Source organism: Camelus bactrianus, chromosome 5 (genome assembly GCF_048773025.1).
Source record: "Camelus bactrianus isolate YW-2024 breed Bactrian camel chromosome 5, ASM4877302v1, whole genome shotgun sequence".
Classification (NCBI taxonomy): domain Eukaryota; kingdom Metazoa; phylum Chordata; class Mammalia; order Artiodactyla; family Camelidae; genus Camelus; species Camelus bactrianus.
This window is the reverse complement of record NC_133543.1, coordinates 17,756,999-17,780,980: the sequence shown is the minus strand read 5'-3', so window position 1 is coordinate 17,780,980 and position 23,982 is coordinate 17,756,999. Positions and strand designations below refer to the sequence as shown.

Here is a 23,982-nt window from a genome sequence, read left to right as displayed (position 1 = left end):
TAACATTTTTCTGAATATGCAGACATTTCCTTTTGATGCTTCCTTTGATTTATTTATAATAAACTCCAGAGTTTATAGTTAATGCTGTTTCTTTTGCAATTATGTAACATTTTTTCCCACATTAAAGAAATCTGGAGGAAATAAGCCCTTAGTAACATTGACTAGGTACTTAAGTTTAGCACTTGGTTAATTTATAGCTTTGGATTCACTATACATTTTTTGATATCACTTAACTTTGAATTACTATGAGGTGACTTTTATTTTCCTTCATCAAGAATAACTCCAGTGGGAACTATGGTAGTTCTACAAACAACCGCATAGATCTGGTCCTGGATTCTAGTTGTTAGACTATCCAGACAGATCATTTAAGCATATAGTGATGTCATAGTTAAGACCCTAGCATTCTATGAGTAATTGTTTTAGGGAGCATTGTGGTATAGGGAGGTAGCATAGTTTAATGAAAAGTGCATGGGCCTTGCAATCCCAAAGGCTAGATTTATGTCCTGCATGTACGCATACTTGCTCTGTGGCATTGTTCCACTTACTTGATCTTTATGTATAATTTCCTTATTTATAAAGTAGAAATAATATCATTGTATTAAGGTTATCAGGATTAAGTGAATATGTATAAGACACCCAATAAGTACTCTAGTAGGTGCTCTAGAAATGTAACATCCCTTCTCATCTTTTTTATTTGCTTTCCTCTCCTTCTTTCATTACCCAGAGTTAGCCAAAGCACAGCTTAGAGGGCACAGTGTCTGCCAGACTGCCCTCACTTCTAACGTCAGTTGCAGGCTTTGGAGGTTCTTAAAACCACCCAAGTTTCAATAATTTGTTAGAAGGACTCAACGGAACTCATTGAAAGCTGTATTACTCATATGTTACTGTTTATTACCGGGGAAGGATACAGATTAAAGTCAACCAAAAGAAGTGATGCATTGGGCAGAGTCCAGGAGGAGTCTAAATGGAGAGCTTCTAGTCCCTGTGGAGTCATGGATGACATTACCTCCCCCTGGTTACTGTGTGTGGCCGTTATACAGAGTATTTCCAACCAGCGAAGCTCCCCTCAGCCTTTAGCGTCCAAACTTTTTGCTGCAACTCAGTCACATACTACTTGTGTAACTTACCCAATCTGAGTATTTCCAACCAGCGAAGCTCCCCTCAGCCTTTAGCGTCCAAACTTTTTGCTGCAACTCAGTCACATGCTACTTGTGTAACTTACCCAATCTCTAGCCTCTCCCAGAGGTCAGGCTAATTAATACCCTTAGTCTCCAGTTCCTCTGAAGTCAGAGCTGATGCCATGTGGCCCAAAGGCCCCATCATAAATCACATTGTTAGACTGTCCAGTGACCAAAGCCCCCAGGCAAACAAAGACACTCCGGTCAGGTAGGACATTCCAGGGGCCTAGAGATCACCTCCCAGTAGCTGAGGACAAACCCAGACCTTTCTTGGGAGAAGGTTATTTCTTTACTATACATTAGTGTTATATTTTTGTAGTGCTTATTAAATATTCAGTACTTAATATTTTGGTTAATTTTTATCCAAGTAATAGTGTACAATATTAAACAGTACAAAAAAGCCAAGCAGGACAAAGTGTATAATAAAAGCTTAATAAAATGCTCCTAGTCTTTTCTTTTAATACTGTCTTCCAAGTAGATTGGAGATGTCCTTTAGGTATTTACTCCCATTTTTCTATGCTGGTTTGTATTTCTGTTTTGGACATTATCTATTTGATTTCCTATTATACAAGCTGAGAATTTAATATTCTTAGTCTTGTTTACTCCCTCACTCCCCCTCCTAAAATTCTTAGGTTATAATTTTTGATTAAATCTTCTATCAGAATTATGTTTGGCTTCTAGTAGAAGAAACGGGAAATAACAATAACTTAAATGAGCTAAAGTTCATTTTCTTCTCACATAAAAGATTGACAGTCGAAGGAATGGGACAGCAACTTCACAGTTATCAGCGAACCAGGCTGCCTGTTTTTCTTTCACTTTCCTGAAAGCACAGCTATACATAAGATTACTTCAGGATCCAAGATAGTTATTAGAGCTCAAGCCATTATGTCAGTTTTCAGGCAAGGGGACTGGCAGGGAAGAGGAGGAGGATGGAGAAGCAAAAAGGGCACACATGCTAGTTTCTTTCTCAGTCTTAAGGAACTTTGCTTAGAAGTTCTACCCTGCAGCTTCTAGGTACATTGTATTGACGAAAATTTAGTCATGTGTCCTCGTTTGGCGTACAAGGCTGGATATTTTATATTCTTGTTGCTATCCCAAACAATATTGGAGTTTTATTTTAAAGAAATGATAGAATAGGTATGACACAGGCAGTTAGCACTTTCTGCCTTAATTGTTGTTATTGTTTACCTTTTTATGATTGTGCAAGCTAACTCACTGCTAAGTCATCTAGTGTACTATGTTATATTTTGTTCTTGTGGAATTATTCATTACCCCTTTAAAAAAATATACTTAACTTCTTTCTGTAGGTTTCTAGTTTTTTGTTTTCAAATCGTATATGTATTTAAAGAGTCACATAGTCCCACCTGTATTAGAAGGTGTATCACAAACTAGCAGTCATCTGCCTCCGTCCTTATCGCACTTCCCTAGAAACAACTAGCTTGATTCTTTTTAATAGATTCTTTTGGTATTTGCCTATATATCTCTAAATGCCGTGTTTGTGTTGCTACCACTAAGTTTTCAGTTTTAGGCATTTATTGATTTCCCATTTGAAAAGATAAGATTTAGTTCCTTTAACCTCTACTCCTCATTTTATCAGTATAATTGACTTCTATAATATGTTTATGCTCATACTCAGCATGTACATGAATATGTCTGTGTAAATGCTCTACATAGCTGAGCCATGTAGCACATTATAATTATTCTCTTCTTTTGTGCAAAACGTCTTGATTTTCACAGAGTTGGTGGTTTTTGCTCCCCTTTCTTTCTCTCTCTCTTTTGTTTAGTTTTCTGTATAATTTAATTACCCTAAACTCTTTAGTAATTGAATCTTCTCAATATATTCTTTACGTGAGATGTTTTGTCAAATTCACGACCTCTTAGAGAAATCTAAGAACCTTCTGATGTGCTCCTTTTTGGACTGGCTGCTTTATACACTTGGTGTATAACTAGACTCATCCATGCCGTCATCTGGTTTTGAAAGTTCATGTAACTTATTTATAAAATCCTCTGATTCCCAGAATGACACTCTTCTATTCCTCCACTATGCCTAGTATCCCTGGGTTTGAAACCACTTCTGTTTTCTTGGAATATCTCAGGGGAATTGTATAGTCATTTAGCTCTAATGGATGGAATTGAAAACTGAGAGATGTAACTGTTTCCTACATGAATTTTCAGCCACTTTTCTTCTAAATTTTAGCCTCATGCTTTATTCTCACCTTTTATGATATATATATACCTTCAGTTTCTGAGCTTTTGCATGTGTTTGATGTTTGACTTGCTTCTTACTGGATGTTTCTCTGGTATTTGGTATTTAGCTCCACTGTCTCTTCCTTATGCTTTCCATCTTCTAAAATGTGTTTATATTTCTTCTAAAACGTGTGATGTCTTCTCTACTCTTTGTCTTTGTGGTTTTTGTTTTTAGTGTTTATGCTCTTTTTTCCCTCAATATAGTGAGCTTTTCAGGAATAAGCAAAGGTAAACGGATGTTCAGTTAGCACATTTACAGTAAACTTAAACATTTTTTTAAAACATTTTTTAAAAGCAGTTTTAGGTTCACAGCAAAATTGAGCAGAAAGTACAGGAATTTTCCATACATTTCCTGTTCTCACAGAAGCACAGCCTCTCACATTTTCAATATCCCCATCAGAGTGGTACATGTGATGAACATATGCATCAAAACCAGAAGTCCAAGTTTACATTAGAGTTCACTCTTGGTACTGTACATTCTTTAAGTTTAGACATATGTATAATGACATGTATTCACCATTTAAAGTATCATACATAGTAATTTCTCTGTCCAAAAAGTCTTCTATGCTCTGCCTATTCAGCCTATTTCCCCTCCTACAACTCTTGCAACCACTGAGCTTTTTACCTTCTCCATGGTTTTGCATTTTCCAGAATGTCATGTACTTGGAACTACACAGTAAGTAGTCTTTTCAGATTTTAACTTAGTAATACACATTTAAGCTTTTTTTTTTTTTCTTGGACATATAGCCCTTGAATGTCACACAGACAATACTGGGCAGGGACAGGGATTTAAAGTCCAAATATCACTTTTGATTCTCACTTTTTTGGGGGAAGAGGAGGGAGGAGGTAATTAGGTTTGTTTATTTACTTATAGAGGTGCTGGGGATTGAACTCAGGACCTCGTGCATGTTCAGCACACACTGTACCACTGATCTATACCCTCCTCTCTCCATGTCTTTTTGTGGCATGATCATTACTTTTTAGTACTGAATTTGATTACTGGTTTTCCTTGTTCTGACATTTATTTTGATAGTACACCCTTCATTTGATTAGTGTTTGCATGTTTTATCTCTTTTCATCGTTTTTACTATCAGTGTATGTACATTTTTGCATTAAAGTGGATTTCTTGTAGACAGCATATAGTTGGGTTTTTTAAAAAAAATCTGATAGTTTCTTTTAATTTAGCAAAATTATTGAATTCCAGCAATGAATTTAGTCCTTCCATTTTTAAACTTTTTGTTTGTCTCTTCTGTTTTTTTGTTCCTTTCTTACTGTTTTCCTGCCTTTTGGGGTTATTTGAAGATTTTTAGTATTCTATTTTAATGTATCTCGTGGCTTCTTTTGTTTGTTGCTTTCTTGAGGTTGATCTAGGAACTATTATACATACCTATATTTTACAGTCTACTTCAAGTTAATCTTTTACTACTTCAACTAAACCTGGACACTTTCATTCATATAGTTTCCTGTTCTTTCTCCCCTTTTTGATTATGGTTGTCATGTATTTTGTTTTTACATAGAATGAAAACTCCATAGACATGCTGTAAGTCTTGCTTTCAACAGTAATGCATATTTTAAATAATTTAGCAGGAAAAAATAGTCTATTATGTTTACCCAGGTATTTACCATTCATTTTGCTTGAAGTCCCAGATTTCCCTCAGGTATCATTCTTTTCAGTGAAGAACTTCTTAAACATTTCTTTTAGAGCAAGTTTTCTGACAATAAATTCTCTGAATTTTCCTTTATGTAACATTTTGAGTTGCATGCTTTCATATCTGAAGGCTATTTTCAATGGATATAGAATTCTGGGTTAATAGCTCTTTTCTTTCAGTACTTTAAATATCTGGTTCGGCTGTTTTGTGACTTCCGTAGTTTCTAATTCAAGCTCTGAAATCATACAAATAATTGTTTCCCTGTGGCTTTTTTCCCTAGTCTCCTTTAAGATTTTTAAAAATTTATTTTTAGTATTTAGCAGATTGATTTTGATGGGTCTGGGCATCATTTTATGTAACTGACATCTTTATATTTTTAAATGTATTTCTTTCACCAAATTTGGATACTTTTCTGCCATTATCTTTTCAAATATTTTTAATATACCAGTTGCTTTCTCCTCTCCTTCAGAAACTCCAGTAATGTGAATTTTAAATTTTGCCCCATAGGTTCCTGAGTCTTGGTTCATTTTTTTTAAAAATAAACTTTCTCTTTATTTCAGATTATTTTGTTTATTTACTTTCAAATTGACTGACTCATCAGTTTTCTTCATTCTATTTAGCCCATTCAGTGAGTTATTTATTTTAGATAACTGTATTTTTCATTTCTAAAATTTCCATTTTACTGTTTTTTAAAGTTTCTATATTTTGCTGAGAATTTCTATATATTCATTCATTTTTAGAGTGCTCACCTTCCTTACTTATGGAGGATGGTTAGAATACCTGTGGAAAGCCTTTGCCTGATAATTCCAACATCTGAATCATCTCAAAGTGTTCATCAGTTGACTGTCTTTTCCCTTGAAAATTGTTCAGATTTTCCTGGTTCTTAGTGTATCAGGTGATTTTTGTTACGTCCTGGACATTTTGGAATATTATGTTATGAGTCTCTGTTAAAATCCACTAGATAATGTTGATTTTGTTGTTGTTACTGTTATTTTAGCAGGAGATTAACTGGTTCTCAAATTCTGTCTCATGTTTTCTGGGCAGTTGTTCCAGTGTCAATTCAATTTTCAGTGTGTTTGCTGTGCAGTTTGGGCTGATCTTTGCAGGCAGCATTTGAGGGTTAGTTTAAGGCTTACATTGCAGTTCGGTTCCCAGAGTCGTTGCTGTGTTGCTTTGGGTCTGTTCTGCATATGTACATTTTTGGCACGAGCCCAGGACTTACATTAATTTATATTCTCCCATACTTTGCAGGCTTTTCTCCACACTTTCTGGCTCTCAGTGGCCACTTTTCATAGTTACTCTGGCCAGAAGGATGAGATTTTTTTCAGAGTTTTAGCCTTGTGTTGTTGCACAGGCCTGCAGGACTGGGACTCCTTTAAGGTGCAATGCTATGAGAGAAAATTAAAGAAAACAACAAAAACAGATTACTCCCTGCTCTTTGAGAAACCAATTCCCTTTTTTCTGAGTCTTCTTTGCTAAGAGGTGGGTGTTCTCTTAGGGTTTCAGTTTGCACAGTGTCGTCACCAGGGCTATGCCATTCTGTGACTGGGGCTATTCCTGGGACAAGGCTGGTGGAGAGGGAAACAAGTGTAGTGTCCCCCCACCCCCAACACACACTGTCCAGTTCATAGGGCTCATCTTACCAGAAAATTGGGTTTCCCTTGTCTCTTGTGCTGCCCATGCCCACTGTGCAGTTCTCTAATTCAACACATCTTTGAGTCAAAGGCAGAGGTACAGGAAGTTAAAGAAAAGAAAACACAGAAAGCTCACCATGCTTCAACTAGTGATTTTTTCTCTCTATACTGCCTGCTATAATTTGCTTCTTGGATTTCTCATATAATTGCTTTTTATAATTTTATCTGGAGTCTTTGGTTGTAATCAGTGGGAAAAGCAGCCTCTAGTAAGCTTATGTCTGCACCAGGAGTTGAATATAAATCTTTTTTTTTAGCTACATTATACCAAAGTAACTTTTTCTTTGGTAGTTGTATAGGACCTTTCCTACTTACATACTTATTTCTGTAGAATGACACTTAACTAACCTCCCAGCTTCTCATCCATAGACATTTTCTGAAAGCTTATCATTATGTTCTCCATTTTTCAACTTTCTTAACCTAGATACCTCTCTAGGTTAAAAAAAAGTGAATACACTTTTATTTTTAACAGTTTTGGGTAATATTTACAATATGTTTCTGCAGATACAGGTTTTTTCATATATCCTAATTAATATTACATTGGATAATTTTACTAGAATATGGCTCTCTATTGTAGCTTTGTATTAATATCTATTAAGTAGTACTAATCTTCATACTGGTGCTGTACTATTTCCTCAGAGCTTTTTCATCTGTTTTTGGCTCTTTTTGTCAATAACAATGTGGTATAACAATTAATTCTTTTTTACAGAGAATTCAAACCCAGGGATTTTGTGCCTTGCTCATAACTACATGCCAAGTAACTGGTAGAACTGAGACTAGCATCCTGGTCCTTTGACCATTCAAACTGGTGTTTTTATTTTCTACATCATCTATGAGTTGAACAATCTTCTGTTGCTTCTCTGTATGTCCTTGTAATCAGTGACAAATTTAAAACATATTAGAAGTCTGGTCAAGAAAGATTGGAGTAGTTTCTGGTACTATTTTCGTGTATTTGTTTACTTTATAAGAATTTAATTGTGAGTTCTTAAGGAAGACTTACTGGAAGTTCACATTACTGCCCCCCACTTCTCAATTTCAGGTATGTTGGGGCTCAGGAATCTATATTTTAAATGCATACACAAGATAATAGTGGTACATGTAGTCTCTGGCCTTGCAGAGAAACAGTTGGGAGGAATGGAGACTGCCTTGGCCTTATTAACATTCTATAATTAACCATTATTTATAGAGCACATTTTCCTGTTTGTTCATTACATATACTAAATGGGACAGAATCAAAATCCATGTCAAATCCCAGATGTTTTATACTTCTTGTCATCCTCAATCACAGAGTAGGGTTTTTCTGTTTAGTATTTTCCTGAAGCTGAATGAGAAACTAATCTATAGTTTTATAAGGGTAGTCTTTAGCAAGAGGTTCTGAGCCCATATCCAGAACTGTAAATGTGCCTCTATAGCAATGATTCTCAAATAGGGCTGATTTGTACCTAAGTCCCCTCCCCTAGGGGACATTTGGTAATGCCAGAACATTTCTGGTTGTTAAAGTTGGGTGGGAGCTATTGGCATCTAGTGGGTAGAAAGCAGGGATGCTGCTAAACATCCTAAAATACATAGGACAGTCCCCCCTCCCCAGGCCCCGACAATGGAGAATTATGACACAGAATGTTCACAGTGCCAAGGTTGGTTGAGAAACTGTGTTCTAAAGTGTTCAATAAAATTTTTTTGATGAATAAATTAATTTTTAAAAGAATCTTCTCTTAGCTGTAGTTTTCTACCAGTTAGGAATTTTTATTTCTGAAAGTTGAAAGAGTTAAAATTTGTTTTGTCCCTAAACACAAAGGAATATTATAGACTAGTCTCTCATGAGCAAAAATTATAAAGTTTCCAAATTATTAGCAAATTAAATCTATACATGTGGCTACACACACACTCATATAAATGTTTTAATATCAGGTTAGATTTATTCAAAGTACGTGAGATATAAAATAAAGGCAAAAAACCATGTAATCATTTTCTTCATTGTATTAAAAATAAAAACTTAGTACACTAGAAATAGAGAAGAATTTCTGTTAACTTATGAAGGGTATTTACAAATATTCTAAAGCAAACATCTTACCTAGAAGTGAAATACTGAAAGTTTCCCTTTGAAACTGGAAACAAGACAAGAATGTCCACTATTACCTCTTCATTCTGCTTTTTGTGTTATTTATATGATTTCTTACCCCATGTAATTGTTGATCATTTAGGTTTCTAGCTCTTACCTCATGCTTTAGTTTGTTAGTAATTTGGTTTCCTTTTGCTAAAATCTTCTGTTAGGTGGGAAGATTTATCAATTTCTCATTATAGGATCTTTCAGCTTTTTTATACTGTTTTTTTAACAGCCTTATTGAATTCTAACTCACATTTAAAATATACAGTTCATCTTTTTTAAGTTTATAATTCAGTGGAGTTTTTGGTATATGTTTGATATTTACAATATTAATTTTTAAATATTGTAATATACATATAAAACATAAACTTTATTAACCAGTTGATTCATTTTGAAGTGTACAATTAAGTAGCATTGATTATATTCACACTGTTGTTCAGTCATTACCACTGTCTATTTCAAAACTTTTTCATCACTCCAAACAGAAATTTTGTAACCATTAAACACTAATTCCCCACTTTCTCTGACCTCCAAATCTATGAATTTGTCTATTCTAGACATCTCATATAGGTAGGGTTATACAATATTTTTTCTCTGTATATCTTTTGGGAAGAATATTCAAATCCCTTGCCCATTTTTTAATTATTTCCCTTTTTATTGTTGAGTTGAAAGAATTCTTTATATATTCTGGATTCAAGTCAGTTATCAGATATATAACTCGCAAATATTTTCTCCCATTCCATAGGTTGTCTTTGCACTTTCTTGATGGTATCCTTTGAAACACAAAAGTTTTGATCTTTGATGGATTCTAATCTTCTCTTTCTACTTTTGTTACATGTACAGTAGATATCCCCTTTTCCCAGCACCATTTTTGGTAAAAATAGTTCATTCTCATTTGAATTGTCTTGATACCCATGATACCACAAACCGATTCATAATAAATGTAAAATATTGCTTTTGGACTCTCAGTTCTATACTCTTCTATTCTAATGTTTATCCTTGTGTGAATACCACTTTGTTTTAATTTCTGTAGTTTCATAGTAAGTTTTGAAATTGGAAAGTGTGAGTTCTCCAACATTTGTTCTCTTTCAAGATTGTTTTGGTACATACACATTTAGGGTTGCCAAATCTTATTAATGGATTGACCCTTTCATCTTTCTATAATGTCCTCTTTGGTAATATTTTTTCTCTGAGGTCTGTTTTATCTAATATCAGTATGGGCACGCCTCCTTTCTTTGGTTAATTTTTACCTGGTATATCTTTTCTATCATTTACTTTGAGCCTACCCGTATTTTTATATCTGGAGTTTCTTGGAGACAGCATATAGCTGGGTCATTTTTTATATGCTCTCTACCAATCTCTGAGTCATGGTTGATAATTGATTTCCTCCAGAGAAGGCTTTTTATTTGCTTTTTCCAGTCAACTGGTGGCACTGTCACACCAGGACCACTTTTAAGTTTATTTTTTAACTTGGGGTTCTCAGACTACATTGTAGCATGAATTATGACCAGATAGTTAACCTTTATTTTTACTTTTTTATTTCTTGTTTTGTTTTTCAGTGCCATTCTGCATGGCATGATTTTTTTGTTACTCACTTTTACTCTGAAAGTGTAGTCAGTACAAAGTTTATGGGTCTCTTGTTATAATTCCATCCTAAAGAGACTCTGGGATCACTTCTGATTCCTATATATATCCTGTGGTCAAAGTAGAAGCTAGAAATTTTAAGGCTAGAATCTGACTTTAGCATTTCTGAATAGCTGGGCTTCCTGACTTCACTTTGTTCTGAATCTTTGTTTCTACCTTTTTTTCTTTTAATACTAGCTCAGTAACAGATTAAAGCAACATTTTTTTTTCAAAAATATTTTACCTAGTAATTTAATTGTATTTGGAAGGATTTTTCTAGAGTTTATAATCTCCTCTGTTGTCAGAAATAGAAGTCATGTTTATGGTATCTTAATTTGCACAGAAAGTTTTTATTTTGCTGTAGTCAGTTTTACCTACTTTTTTTCTTTTATTGTTCATACTTTGGGATCTTTTTGTAAGAAAACTTTTCCTACTAGGAAAATGTGAAGATATTTTCATATAATTCCATCCAGAAATTTTATAATTGTGCTTTAAATTTGTCTCGAATTTTTCAGTATAATGTGCACTAGGAATCAAAATTTGTTTTCATACGGTTTCATTTCACTTCCCCCACCCTGTGTAAGGAGATTATTTGTATGTTTTTCTCCTTTATTCTGTTAATGTTAAATTATTACTTACATGTATAGCTTTTCTGATGTTAAATTCTCCACAAGTCTTGTCTGTTGGGGGTTTTTTTTCCCGTGAGGCCAAATTCAAATTAGTTTGCTAATAGTTTATTTGATATTTTTGCATCTCTGTTTATTAGTCTGGTTTGCTTAATATGGTCTTTTGCTGTTATTCCCTCTTGAATTGAAATCATAAGAGTAAATGGATAACCTTCCCTGTTTTTCTGTTCTTTGGGATAGTTTGGTATGTGTGTTCTTTGGAGGTTTTTAGAATTTCACAGATTTGGTAAAACTATATGTCTAATGTCTTTTATGTGTGGTATTTTAAACTACTTACTGATTTTCTTTCATTGTTGTGGGTCTGTATGCTTTCTGTGTTTCTGTTTCCTTTTATATTTTTTATTGTTAATTTGCTTTTTTCATTGTTCTTATTTAGCCTTATTGAAGGTTTGTGTATTATTAATCTTTTCATTCCATCTATAAATAATTTTAGGGCATGGTGAAGTTTTGATTTTGGTTAAGTTTTATTCTTTCCATGTGCATATCCAGTTGGCTCCTTGCCATCTTATTGAAGAGGCCTTCCTTTCCCTACTGCTTTTTAATACTACTTTGTTGTAAATAAAGTTTGTGTGGATCTGTTTTCTGGGTGCTTTCTCCTATTCTAATGGTCTCTTGATCTATCTTTACCAATTTATACTGTCTTCATTTTTTAGCTTTATTGTATTGGATACAGCAGATCCTTTTATATTTTTAATATATTTAATCATTTTAAGTTTATGGTCTCTATAGTTCTATTAATTGAAGTTCTAGAGGGATGTCATCCAGTTCTGCTGACTTGCTCTGGATTCCTCTTATGTTTTATAATTTTGGATTATGACCTTGTCTTCAGATAAACGTTAACTTTGGGGAGTCATCTGTAGTCTGGGTTAAGGATATGTTCCTTGAGAAATGTTTGGTTTTTTAGCCAGGGTTAATTTTTTATCGTAGTTTTTCACCTTTGGGGTTCTACAAACAATAGTGTAATAGCAAACTTTAGACCCACGTGAGGGCAGCCTTGTGGTTGTGAATTTTCAGGGGAGAATTTTCTTCTTCATCCATATTCCAGGTGGAGGCAGAGAAACTTCTTTGGTCTCATCCTGGGCTGGTGGGAAGATTTTTGTTTTCTTCTCTAGTTTACCTTTCATTAGAATGTTGCTGTCCAGTCTGGGCTTTTAATGGTTAAGTCTTAGTTCTATATCTCACCTTATTTGAGCCCGTGTTCTACTCATTGTCCCACCTGTGAGTGATAAACCTAGACTGTTTATTCTTTAACAACCCTTTCCATGTGCAGCCTTTGCACAGTTTACACCCAACTGCTTAGGTTTTCTATTTCTTTTTTCTCCATCGTGGAGATTTCTTTTCAGCTTAGCTATGTAATCAAAAGAATTAGTACATCTTATCCAGCACTTCTAGGGATTTTGTTACAGAGAGTTTTTAGTTTATTCTAGTGTGGCATATTGCTGGAAAAGGAAGTTGGTATTTTTAAATAGGCTATATAAAGCAATTGTGTATTGTCAGTTTAAATAATTTCTCTTTCAGATGGAAGAATAAATATAGTCTTCCACTGTTGACAACAGCAAAGTTATTCTTTGAAGCCAAGTATTGTATAGCGGCTATAAGCATAGACTCTTGAGCCAGATAACCTGCTTTTCCTTCTTTTCTGTTTTTCTGACTTTCTTCATATTATTACTTCCTTTCTGGTTGGAGAACTTCTTTTAGGCATTCTTTCAGTATTGGTCTATTGGTGATTAATTCCTTTAAATTTTCTTTTTTTCTGAGAATGTTACTATTTACCCTTAATTGCCGTACAATATTTTCTCTTACTAGCGAATTCTGGGTTGATAGTTCTCTTCTTTCAGCACCTAGAAAATGTTGTACCACTTCCTTCTGTTCCTATGGTTGCAGGTGAGAAATTTATTCTAATTGAATTGTCATCCCGTATAGGTAAGTTCTTTTTCTAGTTGCTTTCAAGACTTTTTCCTTTTTCTTTTGTTTTTAGTAGTTTCATTATGTTGTATCTTGGGGTAGATTTATTTGGATTCATTTTGATTGAGGTTCACCTGGATACTTGAATCTAGTTGCTTTCAGGATTTTTTCCTTTTTCTTTTGTTTTCAGTAGCTTCTTCTGTCACCAACCCAATGAGGAATCTGAGCACTGCCTGTTACCACTAGGCTGAGGTTCAGACTGCGCACTCAGCTTTTGCTGATACCACCCCTGAGGTGGTATTACGTATTGCAGTTTGCTGTTGGTTGGCAGACAGTAGAAGACCAGGCTTTCCGCTTGATGCCAGCTAGTACCGGGAGGCATATGGAACTCTAGGCTCCCTACTTGATATCCATGGCACTGTTGGAGGCAGTCTCAGTTTTCTCCCATTGGGTTTGGCAGGATTAGAGTCAGCGATGTCAGGAAGGTTTCTATCCTCTTAGATAACCTTTTTCTGGTTATTTGCTTAGAAAGCAGGCTTTTCTTGGCCTCTTTCCATTAGGCATGTTGGTATTTCTGTGTTGTAGGATTCTCTAGTATCAAGTGTATGGTATGTGGGAGGTAAAAAGAAAACTCATGATTTTGAGTCTAGAAATAAACCCACACATCTATGGTCAACAGATTTTTCAACAAAGTTACTAAGAGCATTCAGTGGGGAAAGAATAGTTTCTTCAACAGATAATGCTTGGACAACTGGTGTCCACATGCAAAAGAATGAAATTGTGCCCCTACCAAGGTATATACCTACCATATACAAAAATAAGTCCAAAAAGGCAGAAGCAACTACGTGTAAGAGCTAAAACTATAAAACTTAGAAGAAAATACATGGGCAGTTCTTCATGACCTTGGATTTGGCAATGAATTCTTAGATGTGACACCAAAAATATAAGCATCAAAAGGAAAAAATGACTAAATTGGGCTTCACAAAAATTTAAAACTTCTGTGTATCAGAGTATATGATCAAGGAAGTGAAAAAAATGAGCGTCATGCCGGGCCCAGGAGCCATTTGGGGGGATCTGGGCTGAGGCCCGCTCCTGTGGACACCATCACCACCCCTGCCCGCCCGCCCACTCGCTCACCCACCTGCCGGTCCATCCTCCCTCCTGGCTGCCATCATGCTGCACTCAGCTCCCGCCTGCTGGACTGGTTGCGCTTGCTCTTCTGGAAGGAGGAGATGGAGTTGACGCTTTAGGCAACACCACCTTTGTCAATGTCATCACATCAGGTACTTGGGCAACACCACCTTTGTCAATGTCATCGCATCAGGTCGATTCAGTAAAGATATGATACCCACAGTGGGCTTCAACTTGACGAAAGTAGCTAAAGGTAACATCACAATAAAGATTTGGAACATAGGAGGACTGCCCTGCTTCCAGAGCATGTGGGAACGATACTGCAGAGGAGTCAGGGCTGTTGTTTACATGATAGATGCTGCAGATCGTGAAAAGAGAGAATCCTCTTGAAATGAACTACATAATCTTCTAGATAAACCACAGTTACAAGGAATTCCAATACTAGTTCTTGGAAGCAAGAGAGATCTTCCTAATGTCTTGGATGAGAAAGAGCTAATTGAAAAAATGAATCTGTCTGCTATTCAGGGTAGAGAGATTTGCTGCTATTCAATTTCTTGTGAAGAAAAGGGTAATACAGATATCACACTTCAGTGGCTTATTCGACATTCAAAATCTAGAAGAAGCTGAAGCATCTCCTGAAGTCTTACAGTCCTTCCTGGTTATAATCGTAGAATTATAGTCCTTTCCTCTGAAGTACTTCCCAGAATACGGTCCTTCCTAAACCCCAGAAATTGCCTTTTCCAGAGTTTATTTCTCATGTGCTGCTGAAGATGGGTATTCCCAACCCTTCATAAAGAATCAACTAGAGTTGTCATGATAAAGTCAGCACACCCAAAAAGACTTCTTATACATACTTATCTTAAACAGTGTGCACAGCTTTTTTTTTTTTTTTTAAACAAAACAGCACACTTTTGACCATCTTAAATCAAGAAAATTGCCTGTTTCTGTTCTAGTCTTTCTGGGCCAGGTTTTTATATTGGTTTTCAGTAAATGTCTGCCTATGATATTTCATTACAGATTCGAGTAGCTTAATACTGATAACTGATTTGATGCAGCATGAAGTTTCTAGTGCCATACACAGTATTTAGAAAGCCTTTAGCTTGACTCATGTGGGATATGAACACAGATATTACATATCTCACAAATGCTTGTAAAATGTATAATTACACCTTAGAAATTTAAAATATGGTCTGCAAAGAGTAAGCAGAGGCACCAGATCAGTGTTGTTATTGGTTCTTTACACTGGTGAGATCTTATGCAATGAATTTGAAAAACACCCTGCTTTCTGAGAGTTCTTCATCACCAGATAGCAGCTTGGGGATATGGGAGGAACTGAGGCATCCTGTTTTGTATCTGTCCAGATGATTAATTTTATTTATTTTTCTTTTTCTCCTGGTTCAACACACCTTTTTAAGGGGTTGGGAATTGAAGATTTTTTTCAAAAGCTTTTCTGCATTTAGAGCATTCTAGCCAATATAATAAAACATGTTAAGAATGTCAAAAAAAAAGAAAGTGAAAAAAACACGTTTGAAATGGGAGACAATATTTGCAAATCATGTTATCTGTTAAGTGTCTAACATCTAGAATATAAAAAGAGCTCTTAAAACTCAACAACAAAAAGATTATCAACCCAGTTTTTAAAAGTGGGCAAAGGACTTGATTAGACATTTCTCCAAAGATATACACAGATGGCCAACAAGCACATGAAAAAATGTTCAACATCGTTAGTTATTATAGAAATGCAAATCAAAACCACAGTGAAGTAACATCTCATTACCATTGGGATCGTTTTGTAAAATTTTTTTAAATTCTTATTTTTTATTGAAGTGTAGTCAGTTTATAATGTTAGTTTCAGGTGTACAGCAAAGTGATTCAGTTATATATATATATATATGTGTGTGTATATATATAATTCAGATTCTTTATTCCATTACAGCTCATGACAAGAAATTAAATATAGTTCCCTGTGCTATAGAGTAGGTCCTTGTTTATTTAATATACAGTAATGTATGTCTGTTAATCCCAGGCTTCTAATCCCCACCCCTTCCACTCTGGCAACCATAGTTTGTTTTCTGCGTCTGTGAATCTATTTCTGGTTTATAAGCTAAATTTGTATCTTTTTTATAAGATTCCGCATATAAGCGACATCATATTTGTCTTTGTCTGACTTAACTTCACTTAATATGATCATCTCTAGGACCGTCTATGTTGCTGCAAATGGCATTATTTCATTCTTTTTTATGGCTGAGTAATAGTCCATTGTACATATATAACATTTATGTTGTTTCCATGTGGTGACTATTGTATAGTGCTGCTGTGAACGTTGGGGTGCATGTGTCTTTTTGAATTATACTTTTCTCCAAATATATGGCCAAGAGTGAGATTGATGGATCACATGGTAAGTCTGTTCTTAGTTTTTAAGGAATCTCCATACTGTCCTCCATGGTGGCTGCACCAATTTACATTCCCACCAACAGTGTAGGAGGGTTCCTTTTTCTCCACATCCTCTCCAGCATTATTATTTGTAGACTTTTTAATGATGGCCATTCTGACTGGTAGGAGGTGATACCTCATAATTTTGATTTGCATTTCTGTAATAATTTGCAATATTGAGCATCTTTTAATGTACCTGTTGGCCATCTGGATGTCTTCTTTGGAGAGGTGTCTATTTAGGTCTTCTGCACATTTTTTGATTGGGTTGCTTACTTTTTTTTTTTTTTTTAAATTAAGTTGAATGAGCTTAATATTGGAAATCAGTCCTGTGTCAGTTGCATTGTTTGCAAATATTTTTTCCCATTCTGTGGGCTGTCTTTTCATTTTGTTTATAGTATCTTTAGCTGTACAAAAGCTTTTAAGTTTAATTAAGTTCTATTTGTTTATTTTTGCCTTTATTTCTTTTACTCTAGGACCTGGTTTGAAAAAAATATTGCTGCAATTCATGTCAGAGAGTGTTCTGCTTCTATACTCTAGGAATTTTAGAGTATCCAGCCTTACATTTAGGTCTTTAATCCATTTTGAGTTTCTGTTTTACATAGTGTTAGAGAATGTTCCAATTTCATTCTTCTATATGTAGCTGTCCAGTTGTCCCAGCACCACTTATTGAAGAGACTATCTCTTCTCCATTGTATATTCTTGCCTACTTTGTCATAGATTAGTTGACCCTAGGTGTGTGGGTTTATTTCTAGGCTTTCTCTTCTGTTCCATTGATCTATGTGTCTGTTTTTGTGCTGGTATCATACTGTTTTGATCACTGTAGCTTTGTAGTATAGTCTGAAGTCAGGGGACAAGATTCCCCCGGCTCTGTTCTTCTTTCTCAAGATTCTTTTGGCTATTTGGGGTCCTTTGTGTTTCCATACACATTTTTACATTTTTTTGTTCCAGCTCTGTGAAGAAAGTCATTGGTAATTTAATAGGAATTGCACTGAATCATGTATTGCCTTGGGTAGTATGGCCATTTTAACAATACTGAGTCTTCCAGTCCACGAACACAGTATACCTTTCCATCTATTTTTGTCATCTTCAATTTCTTTCATCAGTGTCTGATAGTTTTTGGAGTACAAGTCCTTTGCTCCTTGGGTAGTTTTATTCCTAGGTTTTTTGGTTTTTTTTTTTTTTTTTTTTTTTGATGTGATGATAAATGGGATTGTTTCCTTAATTTCTTTTTCTGATATTTCATTGTTAGTGTATAGAAATGGCAACTGATTTCTGTATATTAGTTTAGTAACCTACAACTTTACCAAATTCAGTGATGAGCTCTAGTAATTTTCTGGTACCATCTTTAGGATTTTTTATGTATAGTATCATGTCATCTGCAAACAGTGACAGTTTTACTACATCTTTCTAATTTGGATTCCTTTCAATTTTTTTCTTCTCTGTTGCTGTAGCTAGGACTTCCAAAACTATGTTGAATAAAAGTGGTGAGAAAGGACATCCTTGCCTTGTTCCCAATCTTAGAGGGAATGCTTTCCTCTTTTCACCATTGAGTATGATGTTAGCTGTGGGTTTGTCATAAATGACCTTTATTATGTTGAGGTATATTCCATCTATATCCACTTTCTGGAGAGTTTTATCATAAATGGATTTTGAATTTTATCAAAAGCTCTTTCTGCATCCATTGAGATAATCATATGGTTTTTATTCTTCAGTTTGTTAATGTGGTGTATCACATTGATTGAGTTTTAGATATTGAAAAATTCTGTATCCTTGGGATAAATCCCACTTGATTATGGTGTATAATACTTTTAATGCATTGTTGGAGTCGATTTGCTAGTATTTTGTTGGGGTTTTGGTATAGAAGTCTGTATATACATGATTGTTTTAAATTGCTGACCTCTTAATTTCAAATACATTTTAGATACCCTGTATTCATACTCTCTTCCCCTCATGATTACTGGTTTTGATATCATGCTTTGCATCTAATTGTTTTCTGTATCCTTTAATTGCTTATTGTGGGCACAGATTATTTTACTACTGTTGTCTTTTAACTTCCCTATGTTTGTGTGTGGATGATTTCATACTTTTGCAGTATGTGTGCCTTTACTGGTGAGCTTTTCCATTTTCCAATTTTCTTGTTTCTAGTTGTGGCCTTTTGTTTTCTACCTAGAGAATTCCCTGTAGCATTTGTTGTAAAGCTGGTTTGGTGGTGCTGAATTCTTTTAGCTTTTGCATATCTGTGAAGGTTTTGATTTCTCTGTCAAATCTGAATGAGAGCCTTGCTGGGTAGAGTATTCTTGGTTGTAGGTTTTTCCATTTCAGCACTTTAAATATATCATGCCACTCCCTTCTGGCCTGCTGAGTTTCTGCTGAAAAATCAGCTGATAACCTTACGGGGATTCCCTTATATATTGTTTGTTGCTTTCTCCTTATTTTTAATTCTTGTCAGTTTGATTACTGTGTGCCTCAGCATGTTCTTCTTTGGGTTAATCCTGTATGGGACTCTGTACTGTTTTCTTTCCCAAGTTAGGAAAGTTTTCAGTTATTATCTTTTGGAATATTTTCTCAGGTCCCTTCTCTCTCTCTTCTCTTTCTGGGACCCCATAACACTAATATTGGTGTGCTTCATGTTGTCCCAGAGGTCTCTTAGACTATCCTTATTTCTTTTCATCCTTTTTTCTTTTTTCTGTTTTGCAGTAGCAATTTCCATTACTCTGTCTTCTAGATTACTGATCCATTCTTCTGCCTCATTTAGTCTGCTCTTGGTTCCTTCTAGTGTATTATTCATTTCAGTAATTGTATTCTTCAACTCTGGTTGTTTTTATATTTTCTAACTCTTTGCTAAAAACTTCTAACCTCTTACTCTGTGCATCTATTCTCCTCCCAAGTTCTCTGATCATCTTCACAATCATTACTCCAAACTGTTTCTCAGGTAGCTTGCCTATCTCCTCATTACTTAATTCTTCTTCCATGATTTTATCTTGTACCTTTGCCTGTAACATATTTCTCGGTGGCCCCATTTTGTCTAAATTTCTATTTGTATTTTTATGTGGGTTAGTTATGTTACATACAGAGAAGTGTTCCTCTGTGTGAGACGTCCTGTGCATCCCAGCAGTGTACTCCCCTCTTGCCACCCAAAGGCCAAGGTCCAGCTAGGCACAGGGTAGATTCTGGCCTGTGTTTGCAGACTCTTTCCATAGACTGTGGGATCATTGTTTTCTTAATTCTGGTGTCTGCCCCCTGGTGGGTGAGGCTGGGCTAGAGGCTTGTGCAGGTTTCCTGGTGGTAGGGGTTGGTGCCTGCCCATTGGTGATTGAGCTAGTTCCTGGCCCTCTGGTGCTCAGGGGCATGTCTAGAAGCATCTGTGGGCTCAGGAAGTCTGCTGATGGGTGGGGCTGTGTTCCCACCCAGTATATTGTTTGGTCTGAGGTATCCCAGAATTTAAGCCTACAAGCTTTTGGGTGGGGCCAGGTCTTGGCAGTAATGACTTAAGCAAGATGTCAGCCTCCAGGAAAGCTCATGTAGATGAATACTCCCTGAATGTCTTCCACCAGCTTTTATGTCCAGCTGCCCTCCTTTTCCCCAGGAGACCTTCCAAAACCAGCAGGCAGGCATGGCCTAGGTTCCTATGAAATCACTGTTTGCCCTTGGTCCTGGAGCACATGAGATTCTATGTGCACTCCTTAAGAGAATGAAGTCTCTGTTTCCTTCAGTCCTCTGGAGCTCCTGCAATTAAGCCCCTCTGGCCTTTAAAACCAAACGCTCTGGGGGCTCCTGCCAGTGCTTGACCCCCCAGGCTGGGGAGCCTGACGTGGGGCTCAGAGCTCTCACTCCCATGGGACGGCCTCTGCAATATAATTTTTCTCCAGCTTGTGGGTCATCCACCCTGGGAGGGTATTGGGACCCAATTATATCACAAGTGTGCTCATTGTACTGTCCTGCTCTGCTTCCCTCTTTATGTTGCCATTTGAAGAGGGTCTTTTTTTGATAGGTTCCTGTCGTTTTTTAATCAGTGGTTGTTTATCAGTCATTTGTGGTTTTGCTGTGATTGTGAGAGGAGGCGAGCTCATAGTCCTACTGCTTTACCATGTTGACTGGAAATCTTCCCAGTCCCCACTGGGATGCTTTAATCAAAAGAATAGAAAATAACAAATGTTGCAAGGATGTGGAAAAATGATAGCCTTCATACCTTGCTGTTGGAAATGTAAATGGTATAGCTGCTGTAGAAAGGAGTTTGGTGGTTCCTCAAAAAGTTAAACAGAATTACTATATGATCCATCGATTCCTGTTCTATGTACGTACCTAAAAGAACTAAAAGCAGATACTCAGATACTTGTACCCTAGTGCTTGTTCACAGTACCCAAAAGGTAGAAACAGTGCAAATGTCCTTCAACTAATAAACAAATTGTGATATATCCGTATAATGGAATATTATTTAACCATAAAAAGGAATTAAATGTGGATACATGGTACAGCATTGAACCTTGAGAACAGTATGCTATGTGAGCAGAGCCAGATACAGAAGGTCATATTCAGAATAGGTATTTCCATAGAGACAGGGAGCAAATGAGTGGTTGTCACGGCCTGGGGCAATAGATATAGTATTCTTTTGGTGTGATGAAAGTATTTTGCGACTAGGTAGAACTGATGATTGCAAGATATTGTGAATGTACTAAGTGCAACTGAATTGCACACTTTAAAATGGTTAATTTTATATTCTATGAATTTTACCTCAGTAAAAAGAAATGGAAAGAAAGCTCATGGAGTTCTCTAGCTAGGCTGCTACATTCTTTTACCTTTCAGAGTTTAAAAGCATTTTTAATTTGTTTTGTTGTTGTTTGTTTAACTTAGCTGGAAGTATTAGGGAGAAATTCATCTATTCCATCTTGTCTCTAGAACAATATTAGGCTTACCTTAGTAGCATTTTAAAAAGACTAATGTTTGCTCTCCATCCTGGGCCAATTTAATGAGAATGGGAGAAGGGTGGAGGAGGTGAGTTGCATCAAGACAAAAAAATTTTCACAGATTATTCAGATGGTGACCATCATTTTGAAGCACTGTTTGAAACACATATTTCCTGCCATTGATGAGTTTTGCAAATAGCTATTTGACCCACTGAAACATGCAAGGAAGCTCTTTGTAAGTTAACCTTGCGTGGAAGGTTGTTCTTTTGAACATTGTCATGTATTGATATGAATTTTGAAATTGCTATGATCATCTTACTAACCGCTTACAAATGCAGCCAACACCAGGAATGCAGATAAGAATGATGGAAAGAAACCTGGCACCTGATTACATCTCACATCTGCTGAACTAGCCAACTCTAGAATCTGTTCTCTCTACTTTCCACTGTATGAAAAAAATATATGTCCTTACCGTTTCAGCTCTGAGTTTTGGTTCTAACTAGTAGCTAAAGCTACCAAACTTCTATAACTAATGAGAGAAAAACTTAGTTGTAAAATACACCATTATTTACTAACTTGTTTTCCTAATACTTGTCTCATATAAGTAATACTGCAGTGAACATATTGGTATGAATAGCTATTTCTCCCAATATTGAATTTTATTTTTCACTCAGGTTAGGGTGCCAAAAGTAGTCATTATTGTTACTGCCCTTGTGTAATATTTCCAAAGTGCTTTCCCAACAGCTTATGATTACCTACAATGTGAGCAGCATTACGTATTTTTTTTATCTTACTCATTGGATTTTATTTTTTGGATTGTTATTTGCTCATAACATGTCATTATAGTTTTCCACTTTGATTTCTTTTACTGCTGTACATGTTAATAGTTTCTCCATGTTTTATTTATTAGTTACATTTCTTTTTAGAGAATTATCTAGTCATTCCCTTTGTACCACAACTTAGTAGCTATGGGACTTAGGGAAGTTATAATTACTCTTACTAAAGCAGTAGGATAATAAATAATGCCTACATGATAAAATTAGTGTGAGGTTAAGATGATATATTTTTCTAAAATTCTCTGTATAGTTTTATAATTAAAATAATTATCAGTTTGCTACAAATAATTTTCACTGTTTATGTTTCCCTTTATGTGACATTATTTATTTCACACACACAAATTTTAAATTGTATTTAGTCAAATATGTCACTTTGTAGTCATAATTTAAAGATAATAAAAACAGTAAGACAAATGATACGGATATATACATTAGTTTAATGTGGCAACAATGTGAAATTACAAAAATACCATGATAATAGCTTGAAAGCAGAAGGCATTTTCAATCAGAGGTTTTCCTGTATGTTTATCTTTACTATGTACTCTTTGAACCAGTTTGCCTAAAAGTCAGACTTTTTAAAGTACTATGTAACATGTGGAGTGTTTATACTCAACAAAGTCATTTATATGGAAACAGTTGCTGACTTACCAAAATAGGAAAAAAGTCCAAGTGTTTAAAAATCTGAAAGTATATTGCCTATCAGTTCAATTTCCTTTTATTTTTCTTCCAGAAACAAGATCAGGGGCAAGTTCTGTTGGATATAGTCTTCAAGCATCTTGATTTGACTGAGCGTGACTATTTTGGCTTACAGTTGGCTGATGATTCCACAGATAACCCAGTGAGTTTAAGCTGTTGTCTGTCATTGTCATTTCAGTTTTTCTCTCTTCATAATAAGTCCATTCTGATTTATAATGTTCACTGATTTCGTGATTTAAAAAAAAATTAATTTAAATGATTAGTGGTAATTCGTTTGTCTTTGAACCTCATTTTCCTGATGTTTTAATCTGTTAGGTTATTTACTTAAGGTTTTCATAATTATGTCAGTTTCTTTTTCTGTATGTCTCAGACAACTGACAGGTAAATCTAATTCATGCTTCTTGGAGAGAACATTGGGCATAAAGTTTAAAATGTTAATATTAAAATATTGAAGTAAATATTTAAAATATTTTAAAATATTAATGTACTTGGAATCTTTAGCCTGAATTAAGATGAAATTAGTTTTTTGTGGCATTCATGGCAAGCTGTTTCTAACCAAATTTCATAATTTATTAAATTATAACTTTTCCAGTTAGGAAGATTTAAAGGAGACCCTTCCAAATGAGATAGAGATTAAACATCGAGGTCTACAATTCTTGGGCATTAATTATTAAGTTCCTTAGACTGTTAACTAATTCCTCAGTAAATGTAATAATGGTTCTTTTTATTGGAAAAAATCACATCGTAGAAATAAAAGATAGCATGTGATGAATAACAAGTAGTGAATTCTTTGTAAATTTATATGGTTATACAGTCAGGATTTTTCACAAAAGAATTGATATCCTTTTAAGTAGTAAAGGAGAATGAGTATTTCAAAGGAAGCATTTTGTGTAGTTGAG

At 35.3% G+C, this 23,982-nt stretch overlaps 1 protein-coding gene and 1 pseudogene across 6 annotated transcripts in view; both read left to right on the top strand.

Moving 5' to 3' along the window:
• PTPN4 (protein tyrosine phosphatase non-receptor type 4) overlaps positions 1–23,982 on the top strand; it is a 152,453-nt gene that overhangs the window by 36,904 nt on the left and 91,567 nt on the right. For all 6 annotated transcript variants that reach the window (XR_012506948.1, XM_074363510.1, XM_074363508.1 and 3 more), the window contains one exon: positions 23,118–23,225. Coding sequence is in view for 5 of the 6 variants with exons in the window: in XM_074363510.1 (XP_074219611.1) it covers positions 23,118–23,225 (108 nt within the window). In the remaining variant the exon portion in view is untranslated. The remainder of the gene's footprint in view (positions 1–23,117; positions 23,226–23,982) is intronic.
• Positions 1,301–15,110, top strand: LOC105068786 (ADP-ribosylation factor-like protein 8B pseudogene; annotated as a pseudogene).